We start from the raw sequence: 14,670 nt of genomic DNA on the forward strand, positions 1-14,670 counted from the left end.
TTTAAATACAGATTATCATGCGATAAATAACAAAATATTCCGATTTTTTTAACTTGTACTTCATCTTAGAGGTTCCGTTCTTGCAACCACGGGTGTATTAATGTAGAGATGATGTTCTTCGGGTGCAGAAAATCCAAATGTGCAGTGAAAAAGTGCATCTTAAAAATACCACCAGACCAGACACAGGTTCTCTCCGGGTTTCCATTACAGAGCATCTTATGAGAATTCAGCTGTAGTTACACTGTACCATGAATTAGTAATGAAGCAGTCTGAACTGTACAGTACACTGGCTGTATCAGCATAATGCTAATCCGTCTAGCATCATGTTTCTACTGTGCAACTGAAAAGCAGACACAAATACTCACTTTTTTGAATCGGTCTCTGCTTACGTGATTGTCGTCAGCCAAATGATCATTGAGGGTAGTGTGCAGCTACTGTACTGTACTTATCAATCACTGTTATCAATCCAATCTGCCCCCAGTTATCTTTCCGTGCTATACATTCCTAAAAAGCTTGCAAAGCTTGTATTACTTCCAGTACAGGTAAATAAAGCACCCTGAAACAAGTCAGTCTTGCTGGTATGTGCAGCATGACATATTGGTAGTTGTCACAGTTTTCCCTGTAAAGTTTTAATGCTCCCTCTAAGCTTAGTCTTATCACACTGTTGCCGCCTTTGATGGTGAATCACACATGAAATGGAAACGATCACGTCCAACTTCGATGACAGGGAACGCTCTAAATGTGTTTTTTAAAGAGTCTTCTTTTCTCACCCCTCTGCACCGACGTGTACGAGAGAAACCAAGCAAACAGTCACTTGATAGAGGAAAAGTTTTTCGATGCATTGTTCAGTGACTTTATGATTTGTCTAATCTCAGCGCTGTCCAATGTCCAGGGTGAGGCAGCAGTAACGAGGATCATGTGATGAGCTCAGTGGAAAACAGCTTGTCCATCTCCAAGGGCTTTACTGAAAGTGATGTGTGTGTGTTTGCATTCAATTGGTCAGAAAGCCAGTGGCCTTGTGGTTGTATTGCCTGTTTGGCCTGTTAATAAAGGCACAAACATCTGATTGTTATTGACAAAATGATAATGGTGAGGAACTATTGTCACTGCAACAGAACTGCACTACTCATTTTTCAGTTTCTGTGCCAATTTGACATGTTTGTGTCATTATCAGTCTTTCAGACAGGAATAGATCTTTAGCAAATACTGGCAGGGTGTGACAGCATTCAGAAAGCCCCCTGTTGACTGTCCATCATTAGTGTGCATTATTCAGGGAGACTCTTGCTGTGTGCAGGCAGTGGAGCTGAGCTCAGTGCCTCATGAAAAGGCTTCAGCATACTGTTTAAAATATGATATGAGAAGCATTTTGTGTGTAAATCTTAGTTGTTTCCATTCAGATCTCTGGTGTTTTATGTCTGTGTTCAGATTCATAATTTAAACGTATTCTTTTCTGCCTTCTATTGGTTGTGGATCCGTTAATCTGTTTGTCACTGTAATGATTCTTCCCGTATGAAGTAGCTCTCGTCTTTGTATTTCCCCACTTTAGTTATGGAGAAGCAACTAGAGGAGCTGAAGCAGCAGCTAGAAAAGCAGTGTCTCATCAACCAGGAGCTGCAGAGACAAAATAAAGACTTGGGTAAGTCCAACTAATATTATTTCACCCTAAAGACTAACTCCACACTAGATCCTGTAGGCATTGTTCAATAGGCTTACACCATTTCTGACACAGTCATGCACTGTGGTGAAGTGGTTTCCAGCCCTGGGGTACTTCTGTGGATGCTTGGAGTTGTTTGGAAAGAAATGTTACTCATGGATGACTACATTAAATATTAAATAATCATTCCCTACACCGTAATTATAGTATTCAAGTAACGTTTTTCATCCATAAATCTAAGGAAAGTGTTTTGTAAACTTGAATTTCTCTGTTTCTACGCTCGTAGAACAACGACTGCAAGAGAAGGAAAAAGTTTTGCAGGAGCTGCAGAGTCAATATCATGATCTAGGTGAGGGCACACACACACACACACACACACACACACACACACACACACACACACACACACACACACACACACACACGGTCGATTTGTGTTCCTCTGCTTGTCTGTTCCAGAGTTTCCCTCCCAGAGTGGTAATGAGATTGAGCCGGAGTTTAGGAAGAGCCGTGCGGCCGTCATTGCCTCTGAACCGATTCAGGAGACCCTGGAGATTACAAGCACCAGGGTCAAGAAAACTGTCAGGTTGGTAATTAGTCCAGCTGATGACAGAACATTTTTATACATAAGTCTCCACAGGATTTGCCACTGTGGTTAAAACCAGAGTAATTGCCTCTCCAGCACATATCAAACACCTACACATGCAATAGGTAATTTAGGCGAACTGTTTGAATACTGTCCTCAGGATTTCAATTAGCCCTCTCTGACCTTCCATCACCAGTGAAACAAGTCTGATCGTCAAGGCCATCCAGAAGAACGACTTCCTGAGTCGTCTTGATGATGAGCAAACAGCCATGATGGTGGACCTACTGGTGGTGTCTAACTTGAAACAGGGGGATGAAGTCATTAAAGAAGGCACTGAAGGAGACAGCATGTACATAGTCGCAGGTGGGGACATGCTCGATTGAAATCTGTCATTTGTGATATAAAAACTACAAATCAACATATGCAGAATATATTTCTGTATTAAAATAATCTTTTCCATGTTTTAGCCGGTGAGCTTGTTGTCACACAGGCAGGCCGGGAACTCCGAACTCTTACCATTGGTGATGTGTTTGGGGAGTTGGCCATTCTGTACAACTGCAAACGAACAGCAACAGTCAAAGGTCAGTCCCCATGACTCCTCGTCCTATGTGCACATGTAACAATGCTATAGGAACTTTATTTAACAGCATGCTGTTGTGATTTATGTGGTGCCATGAGGTTATGTGTGCAGAGACCTATAGAGAGGCTATATAGGCTGTAATTTAACAACCCAAACACAGGAGTGCCTTCTGACATTTGTTCATTCTGTGATCTAGCTAAAGTATCTGCTGCACGAATCGTTTCAGCCTGTTATCATTCTCTATCATAAACCAGACTGAACTGCTAACACCTCAGCTCGTTCATGTTGCAGCAAAGACAGCGGTGCGTCTGTGGTGTATGGAGCGACAGACCTACAGAACCATCATAACCAACAAGTCCAAGAAAAAACGGGAGGAGCTCATGGGCTTCCTGAAGACGTGAGTTCTCAGCTACAGTACAGAATAGGATCTTCTCAGTTCTTAGCCAACAGGACGGCGAACATTTAGAGGATGTTATTCCAGTATTTATTCATAGACCTTGATTCTCTGCTGCTAAATCTCATGTGCTGCACAGGGCTCAAACTCTGAAGGAACTGAATGATGTCCAGTTGTCCAAGATCATTGATTCCATGGAGGAGGTGTGTACTCACATGTCTAGTCGAACTAATGTTACTATTAACTATTTTCATGGCTAGTGTTTATCTTCAGAGAAACAAATGAAGCACATAATTAAACACATTGAATAAACTCAATCATTCATTTTCACTTATGTTATGTTCTCTTTTCTTCTTTTGCAGGTGAAGTACCAGGACAAAGATGTTATAGTTCAAGAAGGGACTGAAGGAAACACATTCTACATTATCCTCAAAGGAGAGGTAAGACAGTGTCGCATGTGCACAAACGCACATCGTAATGTGCTGTTGCACCGTCCTGCGTGTGTGTTTTTTGTTTTTTGTGTATATGCACTCATCGCCTTTTCCCCCTTTCCTTCTCGTATGCGTGTGTGTTTACCCCTCAGGTCCTGGTGACTAAGAATGTGAACGGGCAGCAGAAGCAGATTCGCAGGATGGTGAAAGGGGAGCATTTCGGGGAACAGGCCCTCATACGGTAACCATGGCAACCCAACACATGCCTGAGGACATTTGTGAGAGGCGTGTGCAGCATCTCTACCTCTCCGTGCACCTTCTTTGCTGCTGTCATCTTTGACATTTCGGCTGGAAAACCTGCCGTCATTTGCCTCTATTTAAATCCCTCAAGTTAAAAAAAACTTTTAACAAACTTGTATCTGGTTGTTTTCAATATCTGCGGTATAAAACAAGCAATGCAGCATATAATCTACAATAGAGCTCTTTGGTGATTTGTGCAGCATAGAGATCCTTACTGAGGTGTATAAAGGCAGTCTGACACACAGTTGCAGCTTTCCAGAGCTGACACACACACTGTTTATCCTTTTGCAGTGAGGTCTTGAGAACTGCCACCTGCACTGCTGACGGGCCTGTTACCTGCTTCTCCATTGACAAGGAGTGAGTCTGACTCTACTTGAAATTCTTAGAATAAGCGAAGGTGCTATTACGGTTGAGACAGGAAAGATCTCTTCTTCCAGATTCTACTTGTTAGTTTGTTTGCTTTCTGTTGTGAGCTGCTTGATGCTCAGGTTGACTGACGATGCTGTTTCTTCAGGTTGTTTGAGGAGACAATTCCCATCGAACACCTGGAGCTCTTTGATGAGTATGTACTGTAAAACACCTTTCATTTCATCTCGGTGAGAATAGTTTGATGTGAAAATAGATACATAAATCAGTCTCTCGCCATCAACCTGATTGTGATTTGTTTTTTACTCCCAGCTCCAAAGTACTGCAGGAAGCGCAAGCTCAAGACAAGACGAGGTGAGCGACAAAGCAAGAAGAGACTGTCTGTGTAGGATGAAGGATAAAAGATGTAACACAATTAGATGAGTCACACAAAACAGCTCTTTGAAATGCAATAATTCATCATTTGGTAAATGTTCTCTGTTTTTCTCAGTCCCGGTTCCACGCTGACATTTGAAGATCTGGTTCCTGTGTTGTACCAGGAGGGCCGCTATCAAGGAGATCCTGTCACACTGGGAATTGGAGGGTTCGGACGTGTTGAGTTGGTGTGTTTTGTCAAAGCTTGCTGAAATGTAAAATGTATTAGTCCTCTTATATAACAAATGGTTTTTAATTAACATGCATTAGACTGAAGGTAGGTACAATATTAAGGGGCTGTATGAAAATGAATGGTGTGAAGAGGAGGGCAAGGGCTCTTGGATGCTTCTCTTCATCTGTCTGACAATAGTCTATTATAACAATATGGTCATGCTCTGTGTCATTAGATAAATGTGGTATTTTTTATAGTTTATTTACATGCTAAATGCTATGTTATTACTATATGCTAGCTAAGCATTAGTGCAACAGAAGACGAAAAGGCCAAAAATCCAGCTGCTTAAAAATAGAGCTGATAAATAAACTGTGTTTTATGTACTGATTGATTTTTATTTTACTATAAGGAATGATTAATGTCAGACTCAGTCCCTTACTTTAACAAATACAAAAAAACTGATGAACCACTACCCTTCTAATAATTTTCATACACTCCCTAATACAGCTGCACAGCTTGTCAAATGACAGTAAACACATTAAAGTAAACTGTCAAGTAGTTTGTATTTAAAGGTAATTAATTGTATCTCCAAATCAGCTTTGACTATTTGTTTAAATTCGAAGATGACCACACTGAGCCACGGGAAGTATTACGCTGTGAAGCGAGTCAGCAAGAAGCACATTGTTTCCAAGAGACAAGAGGAGCACATCCTGTTCGAGAAGGAGATCCTTAAAGCCATCCAGAGTGACTTCATCATCAGGTATCTGTGACTAGAAGACTCACCCAGTGTAAACATTTGATAAAACTGTATAAAAACAGCTGGCTGCAGAGAAAAATGTGAAATGTTTTCTCCTCTAATTCTTTCTAGACTTCATGCAGCTTTTAAAGACACACGTTACATCTACATGGTGATGGAGTTCTGTAGTGGTGGGGAGATCTGGACCAAACTAAAAGAAGTGTGAGAAAACAAACAACTTTTTAAGAGTTTCCATTTCCTCATTGAGGTATTTTTTATATTTATTACACAAGGTAGAAATGATTTGTTAGTGTAAATCAGTGGGATATAATGGAAAACATCTAGTTTTATTTGAACATTGTAAAATCTGTGATGGTTTCATTGGTGGGAAACGTATTTCATTTATCGTTGGGGCTGGAAAAACATACTTGAAAAAGAGTAAAAAAAATAAAATAAAATGAACTTTCCAAGAGCAGTTTTTTCGATTACATGAAATTAACATTAAGGTAACATGCTTAGATTAATGCAAATTCAAGTGAGGTTTTTAAGAGCTCTTATGTCTCTGTGATTGTCAGAGGGCGTTTTGAAGAGTCCATCGCTGTGTTCTGCACTGCGTGTGTGGTGGAGGCCTACTCGTACCTCCATAAGAAGAACATCATGTACAGAGACCTGAAGCCGGAGAACCTGATGCTGGATGTCAAAGGCTACGTCAAACTGGTGAGTCTGCTGTGTTGTGTGTTTGTGCTGCTCCTCTGTGGGGACACTTTCAGCAAGTTTTCCACACCTGGAGGAATCATAGGGGTTTTGTGTGTGTCTGTTTTTATGCAGATAGACTTTGGTTTTGCCAAGGAGATGGTGCGTGGAGACAAGACCTACTCATTTGTTGGTACTCCTGAGTACATAGCTCCAGAGATCATCAAGAACCAAGGACATGACTTTGCAGTCGACTTTTGGTCCCTTGGCATCCTGATCTTTGAACTACTGGCAGGAAGGTAATACTAATACTAATACTAATACTAATACTAATACTAATACTAATACTAATACTAATACTAATACTAATACTAATACTAATACTAATACTAATACTAATACTAATACTAATACTAATACTAATACTAATACTAATACTAATACTAATACTAATACTAATACTAACACTGATACTAATACTGATACTAATACTAATACTAATACTAATACTAATACTAATACTAATACTAATACTAATACTAATACTAATACTAATACTAATACTAATACTAATACTAATACTAATACTAATACTAATACTAATACTAATACTAATACTAATACTAATACTAATACTAATACTAATACTAATACTAATACTAATACTAATACTAATACTAATACTAATATTCCTTCTCTGTCTGTACAGAATAATCTGTTTGTAAAACTCTTTATATTAATAAATCACGTTTATCACTGTTATTTTCAAAAATGTTTTTCTTGCACAAATGAGGTGAAGACAGATTTAATCCTAAATGAGTAAAGCCTCATGTTAACCAGTAGATGGCAGCAGCAAAGTGTGTCTGACATCTGCAGCAGTCAAACACTGTTTTCTGTTCAATTATTTAGTATCTGCAGTCGAATGGTTCACATTACCTGAAAAGAACCTACATGGATGATTCCTGAGCCACTTTTTATGTCATAAGAAGTCCGTATCAAATAATCATATAATCAACAACAGCATGTTCTCTCTACTTGTTAGCCCCCCCTTTTCAAGTTCAGAGCCTCAGAGGATTTATGCCAAGATTTTGGATGGCGTGCTCAAGTTTCCACCTTACATGAGTGAGGCAGCTAAATCCATTATCAGTAAGCTGTGCAGGTGAGAAGATTATAACCTACTGACTTCATCATGATGACATTTTATACACTGACTGTGCTGTAGTGTGCATTCAATAGTAACTTGCTTCTTCCAGTGAGCAGCATGAATTATGGAACATGTCTGCACGTCATTATAACATCCAGTTGTATTTTTATTGTGAATACAAATATCTGGAAAGATAGAAGCTAATGTAGAAATGTTATGTATCTGTCCTCTCTCCAAATCATGTCTTGAATTTTTGTTTGCAGACCTCGGCCAGGTCAGAGGTTAGGAAACACGAAGAACGGCATCAAGGATGTCCGGCATCACAGGTAACCACGGCAACAACAGTCTCATAACTCCTCATATATTAAAACGCAACATTTGTGCAATATCACACCGTGCTAGGTGGAATACATGTTTAATATTTTTTTTAAAAATAGATATTTCTTTCAAAGCAAATCAAAGTGCTAATTGAATAAATTCAGTTTAGGTCAGTTTCAATAAACCTGTCGCTGACCAACCTTTCAACATGTGAGCAGTAAATGAGTAGTTCTTCTCTCACTATATTTACATTGTAATGTTGCTCATGTTTTCCCTTCAGGTGGTTCAGCAATATAAACTGGCACAAGCTGCGTATGCGTCAAATAGATGCACCTACAATTCGGCTGATACGCAAGGCAAGTCAAATTACCTGCTGAGCTTTATTTACATAGAAGAAACAGAAACTTTGACAGTGTTTACAATATGTTTTAACTTCATCCACAATTCTTACTCAACAATTACTTATGTTCCCTCCCCCAGGGTCCCTGCTATATCAACTTTGATCGTTTCCCTTATGACCAGACTAAGGCGGATGAGGAGTTTTCTGGTTGGGACCGTGACTTTTGATTTTGAGTTATAAACAAACACCAATGGAGCTGTGAGCCCAGCGTGGATATGGAAAGAATTAAACTTTTGTGAGGCTGGAGTCGTGGTGGACAATCTGAACAAGGGGTCAGGTCTTTACAAAAATCGAAATGAAAACTTGACACCGAAATCATCATTGTACTTTAGAGTTTACTATTCTTTTGGATCTTTGCTAGTTTTAGAGATAACACATGCTTATCTGCTCACAACAAAGCAGTTAAATGCTTTAATGTTGTTAAAGTATTTTTTTTACAAGCTGTTTTTGGGGGTTTAGCTTTGGGATAACTTGCCACTAATAGTATAATCATTCTTTTCGTGCACCTTTGTTTTTTTGTAATTTATATAGATCACAGAACTTCTTGAATTTTCTATATGCCTTGGGTTTAGTAAATAAAAATACTCTTAAATGCTTGAGTCAGCTGTGTGTTTTTCCTACACTCACCCACCATTGTTAAAGTGTGAAGTGTGTTGCTGTTGTGGCCGAATCACGCACGTATACATCCTGCAGTAAGCCATAAAAGTATTTGCTGTTGGTGGCTTACAAAGATGTTATCAGAGAGGGAAACGGCCTGGGACAGAGGGGTTAATAGGTTTAATCTGATGTTCTTGACTGAATGTGAGGCTCTCAAGTGCCACAACCGTCTGGCAGCATGAAGGCAGGAAGAAGTCATCCTGTTCTTTCCTGTTAATACCTGCTATTCGCCTGCTGAGACCAGTTTTCCACATCAAAATTAAAAACATGAAAGCAACTGTATCTTCCATGGCTGGAAAGATACACTACCAGATGTTTCCTTCCTGCAGAAAAATACAAAACACCTTAAGTGCAGAATATAATACATGGACAGCAGTGACTCAGAGGATGTACAGTACAGTACAAAATGATCTCTCCACACAGGTGAACTGTAGTTACCTCTCGTGCTTGTACATTCAAAATGAGTTTTTAACACAAGCCTGTAAAGTGTGTGATGTCAAAGAACAGAGTAAGCAGGAATTAGATAAAATGTGGTATTCAGTCTTTTCTTGTTGTCAACAAGGTGTCAACAAGGTGATGGTTTAGGTGAATTCATTACTGAAATGAAAGCAGCATGATCTACGGGAAAGAAGCAGTCTAAGTACAAGTGAGGTCTCACAAATGAATCTAGAGCTGTTGCACATTTGAATCCATCCATCCCGGGAGGATCTGATCATTTTTAAATATATTATTTATTCTTTTCAGGCTGGGCAAGATTCATCGAAAATAGTGGAACGTCACCTCCTTTCCAGCTTACGGGATGTCTGTTTTGAGTTAGAGATTTGTGAACTGTACTATGGAGCTAGCTTCCTATACCTTCTTTTTCAGAGGGGCAACAGTAACGCGTATTGTTCGGGAAATTACTTAAAGGGATACATATTAGGGGCATTATGAGTATTTGCAGCATTAAAAAAATGTATTGCAATGGGTGGGGCAGACTTAAAGATGCATCTTGACAGACGTAAATACGAAAATATGACTTCCTGATTTACAGTTTTTGGACATCAACAGGCCAAACTGATAGACGTAACTCTTTGCTGGCTCTGACCTTTTAATGGGATTTTCTCAATAATAAGAAAAAGACTGAATTACCAGTCAGTCTATATAAACAGCAATGTTTGTTTTATGCATATTTTAAATTATTTAATGCAGATACATAAATGCAAATACACCCTAATGACGTTTTTTGCCCTGGGCTTTGCCTCTCAGGCTTTTTACGGCACTCCGTCTAATTCTAGTTTTAGCTGGAGTCGACCTGACAGGGAGAGATGCAAACACTGTTCAGGGCTTGATTATAAGTAAGCACAGCAAAGAACTGGCCAATCTACAAGGAAACCTATAAGCAAACAAAATGTAATTTTAGGTTTTTTAGTTTGTTATGCTTACATTAACTGAATTAATTTGACTTTCTCTTATACAGAATAGAACAGATTTATTTGTCGCTACATGTTGCTTCTGCTTGACTTTTCTGACTTAGACTCACAGTTTCCACCTGTGCTCATTAATTATTGGCCGCTTCTGTGTTTGCCTGCTGCTCTGCTTTGTCAGTTATGTTTAACTGTGTGTGCGCCTGTGCATGTGCCTGTCTGTGTGCTTCTCCTAATAAATGATTAGCTCCTGCTGATGTGCAGTGTCTTTATTGATGAGAGCTTTTGCGTGTTGTTTCAGTTTTGTACCAGTGCTTCAGCTTCACATTCTGTCTTTGTCAGTCATAGTTTGTTTGTTTCCTCCATGTAGACTGGAGACTGCTGGGACACTGATACACAGCATATAAGCATGTTTCTTATCAAGGGCTATGTATCCAAACATACATCTTCATGCAATATGTAAGAAGCCTCTCTCTCTGAATAATATGGGTGCACAAACATAAGTGTGCTTATCTAACCACTTCAATCAACTGCAGTCAAAATTTGTATTCACATCCTGTGGATGACAAAGATTACAAATAGCACTGGTACCAAAGTACAGTCGAGTGTATGGCCACATTCACATACGTTCATATCACAGACCATATCTGATCTTTTTGTGTTAAGGGTTCACATTCATGTTTGTATGTGGCGTGTCCGACTCTGAGGTCCTAAAATACCAGAAATTGTTGACCACAACCACACGAAGCAGCAATACGTCAAGTGATGATGTTATTTAGGTCATATTTAGATAGTTAGATAATAATATTAACAAAAATAATGTTAATGGAATATTTGCTAGTTTGTTTTTATTGTTACAAATACATTAATACAGACAATCAGCTTATTTAGGCCCTTTTAAATAAAAGAGAGTGGGGTTAACCATCTTTGAAGTCGAAAATAACACAAAGTTTGTACACTAAACTTAATATTTACTCTTTTAGCTCTTTTTGCAGTCTCGTAACTCCTTAGTGAATCATTGTATCCACCATGTTTTTAATATTTTCTGACTAAAATCTGATGCTGGTGAGATAACAAAGTGAGTTCATGAGAGATGTTTTCAGCAACACAGCTGCCCACTGAACCAAACAGTAACATTCGTGTCAGTAAAGACAAAACAATTTGCTGCAAGGTGCTAAAATATTCCTTGGATAGAGCCTGATCAGTCTGTGTTCACGACTGCAAGCAGCTCTTTCCAAATTCAAATCCCTCCTAAATTCATGTGAATCTGTGCAGAACACGTGGACATGCACAGGAAAGATAAAATAAAACCTGAAAGCTAAAATTGGATTTTACGCCCTCCGTGGCAGCTCTTCCATGTTGTTCACTTCCCTCCGTGTTTCAGTGTGACAAGGCTCTCGTTCCTGTTTACATAGTTAGTCCTCTAATCTTGTGTCAATTCATATGTGAGATTTCCTTTGAGGTTTCCTTCTCTCTGTTTCTTTATCCAGCTCGCTCCCCTGGGTGTGTGGGAGCTCATGCGGCCAACAGAATTGGCAACCATAATTTATTTGACTTTTTTCCTACCACCTGTTGCAGTGGGGCTAAAATAGTGTGACTTTGCTGTGATGACAGACTTTGCTTCCTGCTAAGCTTTTATTGCTCTTCACACTGGTTCAGTACAGTTGTTGAACACACTATTCAGCAGTCTAACTTGAAACACTGCCTGTAAATGCCTGTACATGTACATACAATGTTTTTATATGCACATTGAGCACATTTTAAATTCAAGCCACTAGTCATTAGTAGTAGTACTTAGTTAAATTGCATTTTAGCTGAGGAAATCTCAGCCATGAATTAACTGCAGTCATGAATGAAACTGTGGGATTTTGCTTGTGCAGCTTTTGAATAGAGAGCTCATTAAAGCTCTTCAGACACAGACTGAAAGAGTTGCTCTCATGTTTTATCAGTGTGATTGACCTTCTTCTCCGTTATGTTGTTGGTCTTTATCTCTGATGAAATAACTCTGCAGTCACAATAAAGAGACGTCGTCTAACTAGAATTTTCCACAGTGCGTTGTAGGATTTTAACTTGTGTAATAGAGTCCATCGTGACCTGCTGCGTGTCCCTCTACTCTCGTATCTCTAGCTGCATGAAAAAGTAATTAAAAATGCAGCATACTGGTAAAACTGTAAGGTGTGTGTTCATTTTGTTAATATTTAAAAGGTTCGACGTGCAGGCCTATCTGATTTACTATAATGCTATAGGTTTGCTTGCGGTCTCTTTTCCCCAGAGGCAAACCCTGCTTCAAATTTCCCCGGAGGCCGACGTTTTCTGCACCCTAATCAAAGTTACAGGCGTTTGGTTGCGCATGATTTGCCTGTGTTTGTGATGGATTTAAAATCTAAAGCGGCTCCCTCATTTGACCGCAGTGATTGGTTTCTTTTGTGCATGAATGCACTTGAATCCCTGTGGAAAAGCTTTAGCGATACAGGTACTGTGCCTGCAATTTCCATTATCAAGGCTATTTTAAAAGTCCAAACGAACATCTCCAGCTATAATGTACATGTTGTGTCTTTGTTTTGCTCTAACTATTTCTTGGCAAACTCCAGGGTGCAGTGATATCTGGAGATTGTCATCGCTAAAAGATTGCCAAGCAACCAAGTGCACTCGAGTCTCCAAATGAATGAGAAAATAAATTAGACACACTGGACTTCAGAAATACCACTTTCCATCTATTTTCTGCTCTTGTTTAGCCTGTCCAGACTGAACCAGAGCTGGAGCATATGCACATCTACAGACACATAGACCTGGTCTATTCCTGATAGCTTCCACTTCCATATCGAATAAATTGTATTTTATTTTTTCTCCTAATTGTCCGTGGTGAGGAATGATATGGTCATAACCCAGTAACAGGAAGTCACCAGTGGCAGAAATAGAGACACAGAGCGATTAAAGGACTATTCTTAGGCTGAATCTGCAGGTGCACTCAGGCATTTATCCTACACCTTTCAGATGAAGAACATTTGTTCAACTTGCAGAGCTAAGCTAATGTGGATGTGGTGGGATTGATTTAAAAAAAAAATAAATGCTGTGACTCACATTTGAGGCTCACATATGGAGTTCAAATCCACAAATCCTCAGTCTTTTAACATCAGTTTTATTGTTCCTACGTTGGTGAGCCTCGTGATATGAAGAACATTTGTTGGTGACCAACATCTGAACAGATTCCTACTTATAGGTGCACTGAAGCCAAACCTATACCATGATACCATGATAAAATAAAAGCAATCCACTTAAGACCCGTGGTGAGAAATGTTCTAAATGTCAGAAAGCTCTGTCTCCAAACTTCAAGGACACATAAGCAGCCTGACATCTGTGCTGTGCTGCCAAATCACAAACGTGTCTAATGGACTAGAAATCTGTCTAGACCTGAGCTTGTGAAGTCAACTTTAATCCTTTGGGCAAAGACTTCCTGCTTCACAGCTCCTATTAGAGATTCACCCTCTCACTAAACATGTGTAGGCTTTAAAAAGAAGAAAACAATTCTTCAAAATAACTAACTTTATATTATAGAATATAAAGTTACCTTTGACTCGAGTGTATCATGGCATCACTTTAAATTATGGAAATATTAAAATAAATAAGAGTTTGTTTTGGCTAACACCAGTAATTTTAATTTAGGACTCCTGTGTGTCTTGAAGCATATGACTGTGTTGCTGCCATTATTATTTATCAAGGGACTATGAAAGCAATAAAGGTCAGGACGACATTCATCCTCCCAGCATGAGAGGATATCCTATCTGCAACAGTCTGGACACGACAGGAAAATGCTGTTAGATTCAGCTAAAGGTCAAAGTTTAAATCATTCCCCCCTGGATTAAAGAGTTGTTGTCATGGTGACTTTTTTTAGTCTTGGTTTTGTGACTGGCTGATTTGAAAAGATCAGGTGCTCACCTTCTTTCATACAGTTTATGTTGTTTTGGTAAGGAACAGAGTTGAATCAGCTTCAGATGCTGTTCGTGAGCAGCTGGTTTGTTTGCAATCTGCCTACTAACACCACTGTAAGATGAATAATTAACAACTTATTGGTATAATCCAGTCTTCAATATGTCCACCAGCACCTCTGCTCACTATTAGATTACTGTGCAGTAATCTAAACTCAAATCTCTATAAGTCTCAGATAGATTGTCAGATTATTTTGTTGCCTGTTATTGGTGATGTTTAGTTTTTTGTTCATTTTGTAATGCCCTTCTCACAGTCATCCGGATGGCAACCAGGAAGAAAACTGGGCAACATCTTGGCATCACAGGCAATTAAACACAAGGACCCTTCTAATTTGCAGACATCATTTACTAGCCCTTCTGTTGTCTTCGTTTCGGCCAACATTTATAGTGTTTTTCTCGGTTTGAAGTGACTGGGATAATTTTATTACAATAT

General features: G+C 39.1%; 1 protein-coding gene across 1 annotated transcript; it reads left to right on the top strand.

Annotated features, from left to right (window-relative positions):
• The first annotated feature begins 1,548 nt into the window (after positions 1-1,548).
• Positions 1,549-8,355, top strand: prkg3 (protein kinase cGMP-dependent 3). The gene is made up of 21 exons (XM_026341899.1): positions 1,549-1,636; positions 1,941-2,003; positions 2,114-2,240; positions 2,437-2,603; positions 2,708-2,821; positions 3,112-3,217; positions 3,354-3,417; positions 3,577-3,654; positions 3,798-3,886; positions 4,237-4,302; positions 4,460-4,507; positions 4,624-4,665; positions 4,802-4,913; positions 5,521-5,657; positions 5,766-5,855; positions 6,209-6,350; positions 6,462-6,625; positions 7,369-7,485; positions 7,734-7,796; positions 8,069-8,144; positions 8,269-8,355. Exons 1-21 carry the CDS (start codon positions 1,549-1,551, stop codon positions 8,353-8,355), a joined length of 2,040 nt encoding a protein of 679 aa, XP_026197684.1.
• Positions 8,356-14,670: the final 6,315 nt, after the last annotated feature.

The sequence above is a fragment of the Anabas testudineus genome, chromosome 24 (assembly GCF_900324465.2).
Source record: "Anabas testudineus chromosome 24, fAnaTes1.2, whole genome shotgun sequence".
In the NCBI taxonomy this organism is placed as follows: Eukaryota; Metazoa; Chordata; class Actinopteri; order Anabantiformes; family Anabantidae; genus Anabas; species Anabas testudineus.